The sequence below is a fragment of the Pithys albifrons genome, chromosome 3, assembly GCF_047495875.1.
Source record: "Pithys albifrons albifrons isolate INPA30051 chromosome 3, PitAlb_v1, whole genome shotgun sequence".
In the NCBI taxonomy this organism is placed as follows: Eukaryota; Metazoa; Chordata; class Aves; order Passeriformes; family Thamnophilidae; genus Pithys; species Pithys albifrons.
In genome coordinates, this window is record NC_092460.1 from 58,846,809 (window position 1) to 58,867,120 (window position 20,312).

Sequence of the window (20,312 nt, forward strand, 5' to 3'; positions counted from 1 at the left end):
GGAGCAAGTATAGAGGAAAGGCTAAGAGAACTGGGATTGTTCAGTCTGGAGAAGAGAAGGCTTCAGGATGACCTAATGGCAGCCTTCCAGTACCTGAAGGGAGCCTACAATAAAGATGGAGAGGAACTATTTATGATGACATGTAGTGACAGGACAAGGTGGAATGGCTTCAAATTGAAAGAGAGTAGGCTTAGATTAGATATTAGGAAGAACTTCTTTACTGTGAGGGTGGTGAGGCACTGGAAGAAGTGAGCCAGCTGGATCCTAACAAGTCTATGAGACCAGACGGGATCCATCCAAGGGTGATGAGGGAGCTGGCAGAAGAGCTTGCCAAACCGCTCTCCATCATCTTTCAACAGTCCTGGCTCTCTGGGGAGGTCCCAGATGATTGGAAGTTAGCGAATGTCACCCCAATCCACAAAAAGGGCTGCAAGCAGGACCCTGGCAACTACAGGCCTGTCAGCCTGACCTCCGTGCCTGGCAGGGTTATGGAGCAGTTCATCCTGAGTGCAATCACACAGCACCTTCAGGGTGGACAAGGGATTAGACCCATCCAGCATGGGTTTAGGAGGGGCAGGTCCTGTCTGACCAACCTGATCTCTTTTTACGATCAGGTGACCCACCTGGTGGATGAGGGGAAGTCTGTGGATGAGGTCTATCTGGACTTCAGCAAGGCCTTTGACACTGTCTCCCATAATATACTCCTGAAAAAGCTGGTAGCCCTTGGCCTGGACAAGTGTACCCTCTCCTGGATTAGGAGCTGGCTGGAGGGTCGGGCCCAGAGAGTGCTGGTGAACGGAGCTGCATCCAGCTGGCGGCCAGTCACCAGTGGTGTTCCCCAGTGGTCTGTGTTGGGTCCAGTCCTGTTTAACATCTTTATTGATGATTTAGATGAGGGGATTGAGTCCATCATCAGCAAATTTGCTGATGACACCAAGTTGGGCAGGAGGGCTCTGCAGAGAGATCTGGATAGACTTGAGAGATGGGCTAATTCCAATGGGATGAAGTTCAATAAGGCCAAGTGCTGGGTCCTGCACTTTGGCCACAACAACCCCCTGCAGCGCTACAGGCTGGGCACAGAGTGGCTGGAGAGCAGCCAGGCGGAAAGGGACCTTGGGGTACTAATTGACAGGAAGCTCAACATGAGCCAACAGTGTGCCCAGGTGGCCAAGAAGGCCAATGGGATCCTGTCCTGTATCAAAAATAGCGTGACCAGCAGGACCAGGGAAGTGATCCTTCCCCTGTACTCTGCATTGGTGAGGCCACACCTTGAGTATTATGGGGAGAGGTTGAGGGAGCTGGGGTTGTTTAGCCTGGAGAAGAGGAGGCTCAGAGGTGACCTCATCATTGTAGACAACTACCTGAAAGGAAGTTCTAGCCAGATGGGGATTGGTCTCTTCTCCCAGGCACTCAGCAATAGGACAAGGGGGCACAGGCTTAAGCTCTGCCAGGGGAAATTTAAGTTGGATATCAGGAAAAATTCTTTCCAGAGAGAGTAATCAGGCATTGGAATGGGCTGCCCAGAGAGGTGGTGGATTCACCATCCCTAGAGATTTTTAAACGCAGATTGGACGTGGCGCTGAGTGCCATGATCTAGTAAATGGACTAGAGTTGGACCAAGGGTTGGACTCGATGATCTCGGAGGTCTTTTCCAACCCAATCGATTCTATGACTCTATGATTCTATCCAGAGAAGTTGTGGCTGACCAGCCCCCAGTTTTGAAGACCAGGTTGGATGTGTCTGCCCACGGCAGGAGGTTTGAAACTAGATGATCTTTAAGGTCCCTTCGAACCCAAACTATGATACTCTGATCTAACTATTGAAATATTTGACATTTTTGCACTTCTTTATAACTTGTTGCACACTGTAAGTCAGTATAGAAACACAACTGTTTTTGATGTAGTGTAACAGAAACAACAATCAATAAAAAAGCACTATGTAATTACCAAATTACAGGACATGAAATATTCATGAAAAAAAAACCCACTGAAATACAGATAAGGTATAATATGTAATGTATTTCTAATCATCTTTATTTCTGTAGATACACTAATAAAAAATAACTTGGCTGTTTACTGCACTAAAACTTCCTGAAATATACTGCCTTTAGGCAACAAATATCATGTTAAAATAAGGTATTGAAATAGTTCAAGGGAATCACAGAAATATGGCACTTCACCTATTGATTTTACAAGGTTTTATCATATTGATGTTACAGGATTCATGCAATCAGATGTCAAAAGAACACTGAAAGCCTAGGCTGATATCTAACTGCAGTCCAGGTGTATTAGATAGTGACACAGTAAATGGTAATTTTATATGAGAATCTCTTTGATCCTTGGAGCTGAAACATTCAATGGTATAAAAAATCATGGAAATTCTTCTGTCTCCCCCCACCTCCAAATCTAAAAACTGCTACATATATCTTGAGCAATGATGAAACCTGATGGCACCTAAAAACATACCTGTGTTCTGCTTTTGGTTTTATGTTCCAGAAGTCACCAGGAAGAGCAGGAAGCAATTTCATTATTTTCCTTGTAATTTCATAGCTCTTCTTGAAGTGTCTATCTCTAAAACACTTGGTAAAACATTAAAAATACCCCAACCAAAAACATGCAGAAATTTTTCCAGCAAAGAACTCTAAAATGCCTGAAGTACATAGTATAAGCCCCTGTCACTACCAAATCTACTTCAACCAAAGACTGCCAACTAACAAAGCCAGAATTTTTGGCTTTTACCCTTCTTTATTCTTTTCTTGCTTATTCCCTGCATTAAGGATTTATATAAAATTAACACCTGTAAGCTTAGGATAAAAGAAGCATCTGCCCAATTTTTTATTTGTACGCAATTTAGCCATTTTCCCTAAATTTACTGCAGTTATGTGTCTGAGCCACATATTTCTAATATACAAATCAGCAAGTCACAGTGAGCTTGCTTTGCTGCATTTGCAACTATGGTTAGTCCCACTTCCCTCATTCACACACATAAGAGGCAGTCATAAAACTTAGTGGCTAAATATTTACAGTTCAAAACTATTGATTATCACCAATACTGTGAATAATTTCATTCCCAAGGAGATTGTGTCTGCATTTCATGATATGTACATGGCCTCTACAGCTCCCATCAAAGAACATATTCTCATACACCTTTCTACTAAGCTCTCAGTCATCCATTAGCAATGCTTTCTCTGAAATTCTAGAGACATCACAGCTCAGAATAACACCTTTTACTGCGATGTGTCTTACCTGACACAAGCACATCTGACAGACTATTGAATAGTAACGGTGGCAGCAGACTGGTGTTTATTTCAGCTATCTTGAACTATCTAAAAGTTAGGGGTCCAGGTCAAACCAGTTATGCAGCTTATTTCTATAGTTAATAAATAAAAAGGAAGACACTGTGGGAACTATTATTACACATTGACAGTATAAGGAGCCTAAATCAAGTTGTTTAGATAAGACAGCTATAGCCAAGTTACATAAATCAAAAAATATGTTATTCTATACATAGAGAAGATAATATGTCCAGGAAGAGAAAGCTACAAGTTTAAACTGACATAAGGTGTCAAAGAGTTAGGATTCAATCTCAGCATGAATGCAGGGTGTGATCTGAACTGTTCCTTCTGATAAAGAAACAAGTTACATTGATCAGTAATCAAAGGGTTAAAATCCTCTTAATATCACATTTTTACCTTCCTGAATATTACTGCATCTCTACAATGATGGTGAACTCTCTTCACAGCATTACTCTTTCCTTTTCTTAGTGGTAGGATATACAGAGGATGATACACAACTACTGGCACAGAGTGATTTTACAGTCAACTTCCAAAAGAATTAGGTTTCATAAGAACACAGTTCATGTTTCCATTGCAGAAGGAGCATTGAGCTCCCTGGCACATCCACTAGACCTTATCTGATTTAGGAGCTGAAGACAGTAATGAGGAGATTTTGTCAGCATCGTTACATTCTACACACTAAATTAATATCAACTGTTATGATACTATGATAATAAGTGAGGTGTGCAGAAGTCAACTGAAGACTCAGTGGTCTTCAAACAAGTCCCAAAGTCCAAAAGCTTAAAAAACACAAACAAACAAACAAAAAACACAACCAAAACCAGAATAGAAAGAATGGAAAAAATTGTATTCTAGCAAATGATTTTCAAGTAAAATAACAACTTGTCATCTGCTGCTGGAAACCTTTTAAGTGACATCCTCAACAATTTTCTTATTGCTGACTACCAGTTTTTATGAGGTACTGATGATGTAATATTAAAATTTAAATCAAGAACTTGAACACATTCTTTCTACTGCACCGGTGTGGGGTTTTTTTCATCCTACCATGCTTTAAAACCAAACCATTTCAATGTGCCAAACCACATTTTTTGGCAATTTAGAGGTCAGAAAATGGCATTCGTTTATCCTGACATATAGTCACAGCCAGGTAACTAGTACCGCTTTCTAAAATGTTTCACTTTCTTAGTGTAATGACATTAATTTTCTGCAAATACTCTATTTCCTGTCATACCATAAATCTTTTTTTTCCTGACTTCTGTTTAACTGTGATGTGCTCATATTAACATCAAATTGGGGGTTGGGGGGAGGGGGTGGGGAAGCTAACCTTTAAATACTTGGTTTTAACCTCATTGAAATCCCTTGGACAGCTTAGAAGTGCAAATGTAAGGATCTTCACCATACCTCCTGATGTATTTTCTTTAATAGGATTTATAGGGGTTTTGTGTTTTTTTTCATTTTCTGGTTGTTTGGGCTTTTTTTTTCCTCATGTGTTTTTGTTTTGTTTTGGTTCGGTTTTAGATTGGAATTTTCTAGCATCAAAATTCTAAAAATTCCTTTGACCTCTTTGGAATTCTGTGGAATTCATAAAGTGTGTTCAAATCCAAAGATTATTTGGTTCTTTTCATATTTTCACTCAGTTGTGTGTACAGTGTCCAGAAATAAAATGAAATACTTGATTTAATTCCTTCAGTGGTATTTCAGGAAGGTAAATACTCAACTAAATCTCAGAGGTGCAGTAAAACCATAAAGCTGTGTGCTGGATAATGCAGATCATTTGTTCATTTCTGGGATTTCATACATCTCAAGAGTACTATCCATGCCAAATTTCTCCTTTGATGTATATGGTTAGTAGCAAGAAACTCAGATCTACTGGAAAATAAGCTTACAAGTACCTCAGTTTTCTTTAAAGTTTGCTATGCTGTTTTTTTCTTTATTGGGTAGACTCCCATCCATTTGAAAACAAAAAGTCTTTTTTTTATCCAAAGGTTCAGATGTAACATTGGCCTAAACTGGTGCTTCTGTAAGACAATGCCTCTTTTGATCTTTTTATTGTCATATTGTCAAGAAATAAATATACCAAACCTTTTTTCTGTAGTTATATTCTACATTTGACATTTGATTTTTGCACAAATACTACTTTGATGGAGATACAATGTTAGAAAGATACCTCATTATTAATAAAAAAGGTGAAAAAGTATATCTAAAGACATGTTTTGTGCATTTGTTTAAACACAAATTGCTAAGCAGGTGTGCAAGTAAGGAAAAATGGCATCTCTGAATCCGTTTTATTAATAATTAGTAAATTTTTTTCTGTATTTTAGATTTTTTTAGTGCCAGAGAGCTAGGAAATAATGCTAATTTTTCCTTTTCTCCATATCTAACAAATACTTTTTTTGCATATATTTACCAGACTGATTGTTGAGTTTGAAGTTCTTCAGCAACTAGAGGCTGATAGCATGTTCTTTTTTCATTTGTCCGATGAAGTCCTATAGATGTGGTTGCCAAATATTGAAGTAGATAATATTCATGTCACCTCATTTTAGTTATGTAAAAACTGACTTGCTCTTGCACTTTTTCTGTCTCATAGTGGTAGTAACTGAATTCTTCTTGTTTGTTTTTAGTGTTAGGAGAAGTATGTTTCTCTCCAGAAGTTTCTAAAGCAACCTATTTACTACAGAAAAAAAGTTCAAAATCAAATCTAAATAGGAATTTAACACTAACAATGAATGAATGTAGACATTTTTAACTTTTGAAGGCCAGTAAGTTCTTAATAAACTTTATAGAAACTATTTTGATCACCTAACATACCAGTACATCTCAGAGGGTTTATACTGTTTCCAAGACAGTTTAATAATTTAGATTTTCATCAGGAAGGTGATCTCAGATAGCTAAATCTATACATTTAATCAAAGTTAAAATAGTCCTCAAAATGCCATGTATCTTTGATGAAATCTGAAAAAATTAGAGATCACACTAGTGTCCTATTTAAGTATTGCTTCTTTTGAGTTCACTGACATGCAACATTGACAGTTTAAATACTATCTAAAGGTTATTCCAGAAGCTAGCAAGAGTGAACCCAAAACTTTCTTAACTCCAGGTAAGGACATATAAACCTAAAACTGGCATTTTATTCTCAGTAGGAATGAACCACTCACACCAAAAAGAAAAAAAAAACCCGAAACCAAAATGCAACCAAAACAACACAAAAGTTTGAGCCAAACACACATCACCATAGAGTGAACAATACAGGTACAGACAGTGCTAGGGTACCCGATGCCTTACCTTTGAAGCTTCTTCTTCTGTAACAAGAAGCTGAAATTCAAGACTGTGGAAAAAAATACCAACTTTCCAAGATCATGGTTGTATATCAAAGGCTACATAAAAGGTATCATATGGCTCTGATGATTTAAGAAAATTAGTGTGAATGATGTATACAATAGATGTTCTACCTTTAGGCTGAAAAGTCTATAGGTGTTTTTGACTCACCCACAGCACCTGATCTGAATCTTAGTTCAGTTACTGCATTGAAATGAAACAGCTCTCTGACTTACTGTCCTGCCATACAGAAAATTTATTCCACCTAAAATCAGATGCTTCATTTGAATGCATTGAATGAACTGAGTTTTCAGTCTTACTGGGTGCTGTGGGTGAGTCAAAGATACGGACAGACTGTAGATTACTTCCCCCACTAATGCAACTTGAGGGCATGAGTCCACTTCTAGGGGGAGCCCCTTATACCAAGCTGGGTTGTGGACTGACGGTCAGAAGAGCTCAGGCACAGCAAGCATCAGAAGGCTTGATCAGAAGGCTCACAATTTAGGGAGTTTATTCAAGATAGATTAACAGACAGCTCTTCACAGCTCATAGTAGAAGTAGATAGTTCCTAGAAGTTCCTGTTACATTATCTCACACCCTAGTAGATCTAGATCTAACTCTCATGCAGTAACATTCAGACTTGTTATACTCTCTCACATCCAACATGCCACCATATAATTGGTTAACCAATTCACCTTGCATACACCATAGCCTCTCATTGGTCACAAGCCACCACACATACTCCAGGTAGCTCTGTTCTCTTTAAGGTGGAACTCCAAACAGCTCTCCTTAAGGGATGCACTTACACTCACCCCTACATCCACTGCGACTGTTAAGCCCTTAAATGGGTATCTCTTTCAACTTTCAAATATATTGCCAGTAAAGTTATTAGGTACCTACTGTGGGGCATACACGTCTGTCTGCTGTGTGCTGTTCTGTGATGAATCTATTGAGTAAAAACTAGCAGCAGCAAACCCACATGCTGGGTAAAGCCAGGGGGGAAGCAACAGAGTCAGAGAACTGATTTGTGAGCACAAGGGCAACTGTGTTGGGATAGACAACCAAACTCAAGGAGTTTAATGAAGGAAAACTTGCAGCAATCTACTGCGAGGCAAGATATGCCAGCCATAGAGGGGGACAATCTAGGATCCGACCTTGTGTTATTGTGAGAATTAGGACAATTCTGTGCTGAGGAAAGGGGTAGGTCTGTGCTGTAAGTCCATGCTTTGGAGACAGAGAGAGTTGCTTATTATGTGCTGGCCCTAAAAGAGAGCAAAAAGAAATTACTAGGAAATATGTGAAAGGAATTGCTATCTTTTGATATCTGTATCTGAGTCTGTCATCTCAGGTTGTTCTTGTAGCCAGTGGAGAGAAATGTGCCTTTTGGGGGCATAATTCATCTGATATATTTCAGAAAATTGCCTTTTAGTGAGAGGAAACACAGTCTAGAAATACTTATTTTTCTGCATTGGCTATAAATGGAGATTAGGCCTGATTAGCTCAGATTCATAGGTGTCTGTCTTTGGCCAAGCAAATGTGATTATAAGAAGACAATGAAATTCTAACAAAGAACTCAACAGAGTTCTTAACAGAGCATACATCCAATAGACTTAAAACCCAAAGATCAGTAATGGAGCAGTGGCCTGAAAGTGTCATCTCAGGAACTAGGACTTTGTGCATCAGTCAATAGAGTTATTATGTACTGTTCTGTTGTATTCATTCCTGGAAACCTTGTTTGAAAAGATGCCATGCCTCTGGTCTTTAAGTCTCACTGAATCTATTTACATCATAATTCATTAGAAAAACATAGGGTATTGAGATTTTATGAGCATTTACAGCAGTGTTTCTTATCATTGCTGAGTTAGACTCTTAGTTTCCCTGAGCCCTCTGTAATATCGCTAGCAGTAAAAAGCCTCTACAAAAGGTGATTCAGAATGATATTGCAAGGTAGGTTCTGTAAAGGAACAAGTCTGAGCAAAGTGGTACATGTCATAACATAAGACTCACCATAATCTTCATTTCTGAATTTGAAGAGATATTTAAAAATGAGAGAGCTATTGTACCTGCAATGGGCAAATCTAGGAAGTGTTATAAAATATAGAAAAAAGAATGAAATTATTTTTTAACCTGCCATGGATATTTTATATCTGTTATGTATTTTTCCTGTATTTAAGATACTGTGGATATTTTAGTTGTTTTTCTTCTCAGTAAAAGTGTTACACTTTGTTCCTAGCACATAGGTCTGACTGAAAGTTTAAATTATCAATTGATCTTTTTTGAATTTTACTTGAAAAAAAATTAATTTTTCTAGTGAGGAGCTCTTTTATAGCACTTCCTTTTCCCCAAACTCAAGAAATTCTTTCCTTCTCAAACTACACTGTAATTACTGACATTCTAAAAATGATAAAAACAGAGATTCAAAGTGCACATCTAGATTTATTGAACTTATTTTTTACCACATTGTGAAAAATTCCTTCCTGTCCATGTACTGAATTTAATTGAAATAACTTTTACTTAATAACCATAGCTTTTTGACATTGATTTAAGACACACTAATGTGAAGCAATATCTTATTTCTTCAAAGAAAAAGTGGATTGGAAGTTTACCTTAAAACACTCAAGAGAAAATCGAGTACATTTATTCAAGATTTTTTTCCACTCCCTGCTATCAAACTTTGTTTACTTAACTATTTATTCCAAAAAATAAGGAGTTAAAAAAAAATTGTATAAGATACCTTGATAAGTAATAGTATTTCATTGTCATGGTTTGAGTTTACTTATAGTAACTGACATGTAGAATACTGGAAAAGTAATTTAACCCTTTGCTGATCATCATGTTTGCCATATGGTAAGGATAAAAAGCCTATTTGCTGCACCTGACAGGTTTACTATATAATCCAGCCATTTTGTTGATGTTTTTTCTTTAGGGTGTTTTTTTGTTTATTTGTTTGTTTAATGAAAGGCAAGGGGAAAGGGTTTTGCTAAGATTACAAAATTATCTCTGGCACAACCTAGCAGATACCACCAAACATAATGCTAGTAAAACAGATAAATTGAAACTAGAAGCAAAATGAGTTAAGCATCTCCTAAAATAATTGGAAACTAATCCGCTACAAGACAGAGGTAGTAATACCTTCTCCTTCCCACCATCCCTTTGAAAAATGGCACATCAGTTCAATGAAGTCAGACTCCAGCTGCTCACTGGATAGCAGAAAATTCCACAGGCATAGGCTTTAGAGAGATGTTCCCTACTCAAAGGGAACTAGTTTTACTTGACAGGTCACAGAGATAAAGGGTAGCATGGCCTGACTCACTGAAAGCAGCTTTAGATAAGTCGGTGTGCTCACAGAGATCCCATGCTACTCAGCTTCATGGATCTGAAATGTCTGTTAGCTCAACATGTAGCTATTCATCCAAAGACTCTTTTCACTCTGCCTAGAGCCACTTTTATGAAGTCTATGGGAAATCTTATGATTGAATTCATCATCATGACAATTGAAATCTGCTCATACACCTGGTCTGCTTCCCTTCTGTGAAGGATTTATTTACAAAGTCTCTAAACTAACATTAACTCAGAAGGTAAAAGCAGTGATGATACTTACAACAGCAGCTATTAACCCCTCCCACTACAGATCCTATTTAGTTCGCATGATTGAATTGCATTAAAGTACAAGATAACAAGTTGCAGATTTTATGGTATCTCTAAACCCATCTTCACTATTTACACAATCCACATAAATTATTGTAATAGATCAAGGCTAGACTGCTCTATAAATAACACAGTCCACTCCAGAGCAAAAATAATTTTAGCTCTTTCTTGTTAAAAAACAAATAAATGTAAACAAGGCTACCAGTTTGTGAATGTGTTAACAGTTTTGTTGGGGTTTTGCTAGTTAATCTAACTGCAGAATCAGAGATGAAGATGACAAATTTTGGATGTATTTTTTTCCACACTGGATTATTTCTACTGAAAAAAAAATTATTATAGTAGTATATTTGGGGTGTGACAATAGATAAAGACACAAAACATTAGAAGAAAAAACAAGCAACAAATGTAGCATTTTATAAAGAATTATTTTCATTTTATATATACTTATTCATAAAAATTTAGTGAAGTTTGTTGTGCTGCTATTGTTTGTTTGGTTTTTTTTAAATAAGCCAGTAGTTCACACACACCCCTCTGCAGTTTTCTATGTCTTCTTTACAGAATGAGCTATTTTATTGATCAGGAAGCTGCTGCCTGTGTTCATTGAAAAGTCTTAATGAAATTCTTATCTTGGAAGCAGATTAGTTGTATGACCAGTGAAAAATAAATTTTCTGGCATTTAATCTAATCTATTTCACATTATTTCCCAAGGGGACCATGACCTTCAAAACACATGGCTTTGTGCACATAACTGATTATATGGTAGTATCTCATGAGTTTTAGAGTTGCCCCTTAACAGTTAGTCAACTTTCTAAATAGACTTTTTTCCTCTTCTGAAATAGTTAAACATAATCTAACTAGAGGGTAAAGGACTCAGCAAAGTCATCTGAAAAAAAAAAACAACAAAAACCAAAAAAACAAAGAAGCAAAAAACCCAAGCTAACAAAAACCACAAACAAACAAACAAAAACCCTTGGAAGTCACAGAAGAAAAAATACTTACTTTTCGATCTAGGAGGATCGTCCAAATGTACATTATTATGTAAACTCTGTGAAACAATATGTAAGGATGCCAGGTTAAAACATCTTTCAGCACCTGACAAGGGTCCATTATATACTACATCAAGAGTATCTCCTCAGAAGTGAGTACATATTACAAAAATGTTACTTGTGACTAATCATATAAAACCTCTGAGAGTTGTACATGTCTGGTAATGCTGCCTTCTGACAATCCACAAACACTGAAGCAAGAACAGGAGGGATAAGTACAATCACAGCTCAATGTCTACCACCTTTAGGGTTATCATTACATCAAATGATAGGTCCACATTAGTCACATATATATGCGACTGAATGGAGGCTCTTTGTTTGGTTGGGATTTTTTTCTCTTCATCAGGATTGCAAAGAACTAAGTGATTGTAGATGACACATAATTGGGAGGAGTAGCTGATATGCCACAGGTTTTTGCTGCAATCCAAAGGGACCTTGGCAGGCTGGAGAAATGTGCTGAGAGAAACCTCATGAGTGACAACAAGTTCAAAATACTGCACTGCTAGCAACCCCATTCATCAATATATGCTGGGAGACGCCCAGCTGGAAAGCAGCTTAGCAGAAGAGGTCCTGGCTGTCATAGTGGTCATGAAGTTGAAGAAGAGCCAGCAATGCATCCTTGCAGCAAAGAAGGCTGTGTGGAAATAACAGAAAACTGTCAAAAAGTGTTGTAAACACACTCAAGTGACTTATAGCTGGGGTCAAAAAACACATATATCATAGTAATTACTGTTTATCCTTGTGTGTTTGACAAGCAGAACATCTCTGTTTAGCTAATATAGGCCTGTGATAGACTTAGAGGTACCCTATCAAACATAGTTGAGTTTCCTGATATGCTGCAGGAAAGATCAAGCACAGTGGTAAATTAAGTTTCTACAAATCTCTGATAAACTGGCAAAACCAGCAGGTTCAGTGATCGTACAGCATGGACCAAGCTCTGCAATGCCTGCAACCCTGCTTGTGTGCTGCTGCCCAGATGTTGCTTTGCGGATCCCCATTTGGTGGACTAATAAACATACTGTTTGCATTTTGTTCATATTTTGTTTTTGTTCCTGCATCCTGCTTGTGACAACTCACGTAAAAGTAAATGATATCCTGGGCTGCCTTAGACAAAGCATTGCCAGCAGGTCAAGAGTGGTGCTCTATGCAGCCCTGGTGAGGCCACACCTAGAGTTGTACTGAGTTCCAGGTTCCCCAGTAAAGGAGGGACATGGACATGCCAGAGAGAGTCCAAGAAAGAGCCACAGGGACATTTTAGGGACTGGAGCATGTCTTCTATAGGTCAAGATTGAGAGAACTGTGTCTGTTGTGAAGCTCGAGGGAAATCTTACCAGTGCATATGAATTCCTGAAGGGAGAATGCGAAGAAAACAGAGCCAGCAGTGCACAATGATAGGACCAGAGGGAATGTGTGCAAACTGAGGAGGTCCCCTATGAACATCAGGAAACATTTTTTTTTTACCGTGAGGGTGACCGAACACTGGCACATGCTGCCCAGAGAAGTTGTGGATCTCCTTCTTTTGATACATTCAAAAGATGCCTGGACAAAACTCAGCAAACATAGATGGTGGAACAGATTTTGTGATTTTGTAGTTCTGTGAAATAGCTACTCACCTTTCTGTTAGATGAGGCTACAGAGTGTGCTGCAGAGAAAACCAAGAACAGATTTCATCAAAGTCATATGAAACTCTTCCCATCAAGAATAGTTGGCTTTGGTCAAACACTGTGGTGGTCTGACCTGGCAAAATGCCAGGTACTCATCACAGCAAAACAGTCTCCTCCACAAGGGAAAAGGAAGGGAAAAAAACCCCTGAAAATTGAAACTTAAAATGGAAAGGCTTATATATTTACACAGAAAAGGGAAAATTAAAAGCAAAATGCAAAATGCAATATAACACATCAACACAAAGGTAAGAGATAACAAACAATCCCTCCACCTGGAGCTGGTCACCCAATAAGGCAGATTCCATCACCCTAAACCCACAAAACACCCCAAGATACCTCCCAAGAGATACCCAACAGGGGAAAAGGGAAAAAGCTAACAATAAAAATGTTCAATTTCTTGTGATAACGTAGTGGTAAGCAGTGGTGTCGGGGCCCAGTCCTCCCAGAACAGCACAGCACATCCTCTCCAGATAAGTGGCCAAGAGACCCAAGCTCCTCCCTACACTTGCTCTTATAATTGAGCTGACATCAGCTGGTATGAAATATCACTTTGGTTGCTTAAGTCAGGTCCCTTCATATCTACATAGCACCTACCGAGGCCTACTAAAACTAAAGCCTAACTACAACTAAGACATAGATAGACCAAAACTACCACAAACACTTGTGTTATTTTTCTTTTCCTCACAAAAATAACTTTGTCAACACCTCAGTCCAATTCTGTTAAAACAGTGATGTTTATCCTACTAACAAGCTTTTAGCTGTAAACCTCAGGTAAGAGACTGTGGGATGGGACCTTGGGGGAAAAGTTAACATATGGAGTAAGTGTTTTTGAGAGATTAGCTCATATATTCTGTGCTTTGGGTGAAGAGACTGAGACGTATCTTCAGATCGGGATGTCCCGGTTTATTCAGCCTGGTGCCTAATAGACTCAAGGAATTTATCTATTGGCCATAGTATATGATAATCCCAGTACTCACATAGTATAGAAATGTACTGTATGACATCTGTTCATTAAAATTTTATCTTCTGTTGAATCTATCTGTACTTGTATTCATGTATTCTTTTCGTTAATCAATGAGTTGATAGATGAACTCTGTTGAATATCTAGGTAACTCAATGTCTATGTCCTTTCTAAAAATTTTCTCTGAATGGCATCCAGTGCTATTTTCAATGCTCCAGCATTTCTCCCTATGTTTTTGATTTAGCCTAAAACCTTACCACTCCTGTGTCTGTAAAAGCTTCTAATCTCACTCTCTCTGGATGTTACCACTAGTTGTCTCTTCTTCATGTCCATGCTGTTTTTTCACTGTCTGCTTTGTCTCTGTGGAATAGAAATTCAGGGCTATTTCAGATTTCTTTGTCATTTTTTTCTTATCTTCCAGGCTTTCTTCACATGCTATTAACTCACTGTCTATATCATTTTTCTAAACCCCATATTTTACACTTCAGCTTACTTGATAAAATATCTCCAATGGCATACAGCCATCCATCCAGTGATGGATTAGATAGGGCTTTACCATTTAAGTCAATATGACTTCACACTTCTTAGTCATCTCTTCCCCTTGATTTGACTTGACTTCATGCCAGAAGAAATGCATTACATTTTGCTCAGGGTGTTGGAGCCAAAGTAAGTTTTGTGATTCCATTTTATGTCACTCTGAAGCTGTCAGATAGGAAAAACACTTCATCCTCCAATACCTGCTTTGAATTTAAGCTCTCTACTTTTCTCTATTGTTTGGTAACTTGCCTCACCTGAATCCTCTGTTTCCTTCTAAACTCTTATCCCTTTTCACAAACTGTTGAGGTCTGTAAATGTATGTATGCTACATCAGTGTTTGAAATAATATCTTATTTTCTGTGCATCAAGGATCAATATGCCTTTCAAAACCTTTTTAAAACCCCACTTCTTTTGCCCATCCTTTCATCAGTGTTCATTTTGAGTAACCTATAAATATAGCTCTCTTTTTTTCAAATTATTATATCTAGAATCTACATTTCAGAAGATATGATGATCTTTAAATCAATATTTTAAGCATGCGGAGCTACACAATGGAAAGGCATCCAAGCAATATGCTTATGTTTAGTTTAAAATCTGACCTCTACCGTCTGGATTTGTTAGCCTCATTCTGAGTTAAACTTTCCTTTCCTTCAGAACAGTTTTACTTCTCTGCTTCCAGTGACATCAAACATCCTGCTGGTCAGCCTTGAACATTTCCTACAGACTTGCAGGAAAGGCAGAGACTGAATCTTGCTAGGAGTCTATCTGAGCTCCATAGAATAGCCTATCCATTATAATTCTCCAGTTCACTACCATCTGTAGCTCAAATGTATATCACAACCTAGGATTTGTTTTATTAATCATGTATAGGAAAACCATGACACAAGCAAAATATAATAACAACCATGTAAAAAAATTCCATTTTGTTATTTTTTTCCCTTTCTTTTTCTTTTTTTTTCTGTGTTTCCTCTGCCACTTCATAAAGACAACTGAATGCAATCCTGAGACATTGTGTGCAGTCTTCCAAAACAGAAAAAAAAACTGAAAAAGAAATTGGACAAGCATTAAGAACTGCAAGTAAACCAATTCAGTTACGGACTGAAATGTTACAGGTGGAATGGTATGTCACAAAATTGAGGAATGGAATGCCTGCTTCTGAGCGCCTTAGTCAAATCAGGGATAGCAATAAAGTTCGCAAGGGATTTAATAATCCAGTCATGGAGGGATTTGTGTGTTATCTATGGATTTTATTGATATAATAAATGTGGCACTGGATCGACTCTACTTTACCTCCTGGAATATAGACTCTGCAGTGACAGGCAAAGCGATGTGCCTCATTTGGAAATATTAGAATATAAAATAATGCAGTTGCTATTTCTGACAGCCATCAGTGCTTCTGCAAATAAGCAACTTTTCTTGAGCTGCTGGGGCACAGCGCTCAAGTAGACCAGAATATAATACAAAGATGACCTTATTGTTCCATCTCTTTACAGCTGTAGATACAAGCATATTCATTCTATTGTTTAGGTAAGGCTAAATCCTTAACTTGAGTTGGCATCCTTAAGGATAAAAGAACACCACAGGGCCTTTTTATGTATCCGGTTACGGAGGAAATATGTCACAAAAGTAAACAATAATCTCTGAAACTTGGACAAAGCACAAATCCCTAGTATTATCAGAAAGTGATGAAGAATTAGAGTGGACCAAATATGAAATTGTTTACCACAGTGAGTGTGCATATATGTGGCCTAGAGAAGTATTACAGGGATGGAAAAAGCCTTTTCCTCTGAAAAGAGGAAAATAAGGAAAAAAAATCATACTTTATGTAAATGTTCCCAAGAGGGAACAGATATATTGTAATCAAAATTTAAATACACTTAAAATTTTTAACATACTTAAATATTATAATTTAATAATTTAATTTGGTGATTTCAAGGACTTGGCATATTAAGAACATACTCTTTCCAAATGGTCATTTGGGATTTAATATTTTTTGAAAAATTTTTTAAATTCTTCTGAGTGTAAAGAATTTCTGCAAGAAAAAACCTTACATTATCACATGAAAATCAATCTTGGCCTTTTATACATCTTTCACACCTTTGCAGATCTTACAAAGAGCAGCCTCTTCACACTGTAAAGGTATGTCATTGCACTTTTTAGCTCACCACCTTTTTATTGCTGTATCATTTTAGAAAGTCAAAGAAGTTATAAGTTCCCTCTGAAGAGACTGAGGAAAGCAATACATCTCATTTAGAAAGGAAAAGATTTATAATTCATGCATGTTTATTAATTATTATGTTTAACTGCTTAATGCCAGCTTTGTGAAACAAATTGCATTTATACCATCCTGATAGCTACTTAATTGTGCATGAATAATGAAGGCATAAAATCTCCACGCAAAGCTGTGCCTTCAGAGTTGAATTATGGATTGAAGCCTTTTTTTTCAATGCAAGAGGAAGCAGCTCTAGAAAGACGGAAGGAATTCTGTATGTATATATGTATGATCCTGTATTTTTAGCTAAAAGGTTCCCGTATAAGGATGTCAATCAACACCTTCAGACGAACTGGTTGGGAGGAACAGGTCGAGGGGCAGCTCGGGGGCTGGCAAGAGCGCGCCCGCACTGCCACCTGCTGTCAGCGGTGCTGTCAGAACCTCCTCTGCGATGCAGGACCTATCGGGGCGCGGCGTCCTCAGGGGGTCTTTCCCTTCAGTGTATTTACTCAGTATGGACCTACCAATAGGTCTGATGGACAAAAAACTCTGGCTTTCGGCTGTTTCCATTCGTAAAACAGTAATGTAGAGGCTCCATGTGAAACCACACAAGCAACAGAGGTGTTCTCCTTCAAGCGGTGACCATATTTGGACTCTCCTCTTTCTGTACATCAGCTAAAGTCACGACAGTTTTCTGTTCCTCCATCTTCACCCGTGTAATTGCCTCAATTTTTATTGCTAATCCAACATAGTAATGATCTAATGAAAAATGCAATGGGGTAAAACTAACGCAGTATGACCAGGAAATGCAGTTTCAAGTTGCCTTTCTAATCCTTAGGAATTAGACATTAGTGAGGCTGCTCAGAGAAATGATGGGGAACTGTGTAATACTGCAGCCCATTCAACAAATATGGCTCATACAGTCAACCTGTGACTGCAAAACCCCATTCATTTATTCCTAAGTGTTCCAAAAAAATGTTCAGTATGTAATAAACTGACAGTGACTGCAACCGCTCTAACCCATATTACCTGCATTTTCAGTAGTCAGGGTAGTTAATGCCACTATCTGAGAAGTGCCAGTATTTAATTCATCCAGAGATCCTCTGATAGCATTTTAAAAGAGTGTACTGCTTTGAAAATCAGTAATTATACTGTGAGAAAAAGAAGGGAGTGAGATGGCGGGGGAGGAGGAGTGGGGAAGGGCAGAGAAATAAAAAAGAAACCCAGCACAGTCTTTTCTAAAACAGGGAGAAGCTTTCATTTCCACAACAGCCTGCTGGAATCCACACACACGAGCAACCACTGCGCTGTCACAAGGAGGTGCAGGGGGTTAGAGCGGGCTAGTTTTTGGAAATTCATCTCCGTAACAGCTTCTTCCTGATGTTCATGTTCACTGGATATCAAGAAAAAGGAAATCTTGATTTAACTCCAAAAAATATCTACATTGGGCTTTTTCAACTTTAGAATAATCAGGCTTCTATAATTCAGCCTCGCCTCAGATAAATATGGAGAAAAATCTAAAACGTTATTAATTCCTTTTTTAATTCATGCAACATGTAAGTTGGTTTCATTCTGAACATAGTGAGTTTAAAAACATTCTGTGTACAACCAGTCTCCATTTACTGCAGTTCATTTTGTATCTATTTAGACAAAACCTTGAAGTTAAACGTTTGAGTTACTAATATTTGATATATTTACCTCCCACATCTCTAGAGTCTAATGGATTAATATTTTATACTGTTAGATATATTTATTCAGTTTGGCAAAGCAAATATATATTGAATTTTATGCTTGGAACATTGAACATTTTTTGTTATTAGGGCAGAAAGTTTTCTACATGACATGACAAATCCTTTATGGAACTCCTAATTTGGTGTATTTTGTATCAGTTTAGATGTTCAATGCTTTCAAAAATGAAGGTATTTATCTGCAGAGTTTAACCATTGCACATGTAATGCTTTTTCCTACTTCACACAGGCTAGCTTTAAACTCTCCATTTGTATATGACTTCTATATATTAAATTCAATTGAAAAATCAGATATTGCTATGGACAATAGTCAAAATAGGAGTGAGAACATAAATCATAAGTTTTTAATCTACTTTTTTTACTAATCATCCCTCAGAATTTGGGCAGTGCAATCAAGTTTGTGACCGAATCCTGTTCAAACACATGTAGTCCTACATAGGTTAATACTTATGATTTGGTGGCCAAGAATACCATTCATCTAGTTTACAAGAGTAAATTCTTGAATAGAGTTACTGAGTGATCCTCTATGTCACCCTTCTTTGATTCATCTAATTGGATCAGGGCTTCCCAATACTCTGCTTAGATGTATCTGGTTTAAGGTAAACACATACCTTTCTTCTGAAGAGGAAAATTATACCTCCAGTGAGAGTTTTTCCATCATAGTGCAGAAGTCTAAGGTTAAGGGATGTTGCACAGTCTTGCTCCTGCTGTCTCAGCTCGGAGAATGTACCTCATCTGTGCCTGGAAGAATTCTTGTATTGACAACAATACTGAGTTGTGCAATAGCTTTGGAAGGAGACACAGGTACACAGGGAAACAATGCACGGCATCGTCTCTAGCCATCATGTTGGGATCTGAGAATTAAGCATGGGAAACTGAACTGCTGATGCACTCCTGTCACAGTGACATCATAAAATGAGTATGACAAAGTGGGTTTTTCATTACTAACAGAAAAAAAAATAAATAAAAAAGACATTGAAATTATATTTAAGATTATATATTAAACTTGAAGATGACAATGATTAAATGAGATCTATTCCACCTAAAAGTGTATAGTCTACTATGTGTTTTTGAAGGGATTTGATACATGTGAAAGTAAGTTGATTTGTTTTGCTTATCAGGCAGACAGTTCTTGTAATACTGTGGTTTTCTTTCATAGGTGACCCTACTGTATGCTGTTCTTCACAAGACACAGTGTGAAATATTTTGATAAAATGAGATGCTTGCGGAAACGATCAGCAGTGTCATTTTTAGGAATCCTTGTCATTTGCTTGCTGTTCATGAACTTGTATATTGAAGATGGTTATGTTTTGGTAAGTTTTTTGCATAAAAGAAATTATCCTGGAACAACAGAACATGATACATCCCTAGTCACACAGTAGATTTCATAATTCCTTCGGTTGCCCCTGTTCATGTACCATTAACAGTGAAGTATCCTCAAAATGCTTCCTTTATGATGAAACAATCTTCTTAATGTTTACTGCATATAGTGTGTTTTAGTAAGACACTAACAGTTCTTTTCACAGAAGTAAACATGTCACTGTTTATTGGAAGTATGAAAGACAGTGAATGTAGCAAAATATGAAGGTATCTCCATTAGCTGTCCTTTGAGCAAAAAAATCCTCTGTATTTTCCCTTCTGGATTTCCCTCAATTTTAACATTGAAAATAGATGACATTTGAGATATTCATGTGACCTATGAGCATCTTTTTCAGTCCACACTGCAAATCTAACCTGTAAATACTGCATTAAATGCTATTATAAAAATAAAATTATAAAAGGGAACTTAAGTTGGTTCCATCTACTCTGAGTTCCTTGCATCATAATTTCTTTTCAGTGTTTTTATTTTGTGTCTACTCTAACTTTATGATTTAAAAAAAAATATG

The 20,312-nt window shown here is 37.5% G+C and overlaps 1 protein-coding gene across 1 annotated transcript in view; it reads left to right on the top strand.

Moving 5' to 3' along the window:
- The window catches only part of MGAT4C (MGAT4 family member C), a 134,837-nt gene that overhangs the window by 107,597 nt on the left and 6,928 nt on the right, over positions 1 to 20,312 (top strand). Inside the window, exon 3 of the mRNA XM_071549942.1 lies at positions 19,586 to 19,739. Within this exon, the coding sequence (XP_071406043.1) occupies positions 19,599 to 19,739 (141 nt within the window). The 5' untranslated portion in view covers positions 19,586 to 19,598. The remainder of the gene's footprint in view (positions 1 to 19,585; positions 19,740 to 20,312) is intronic.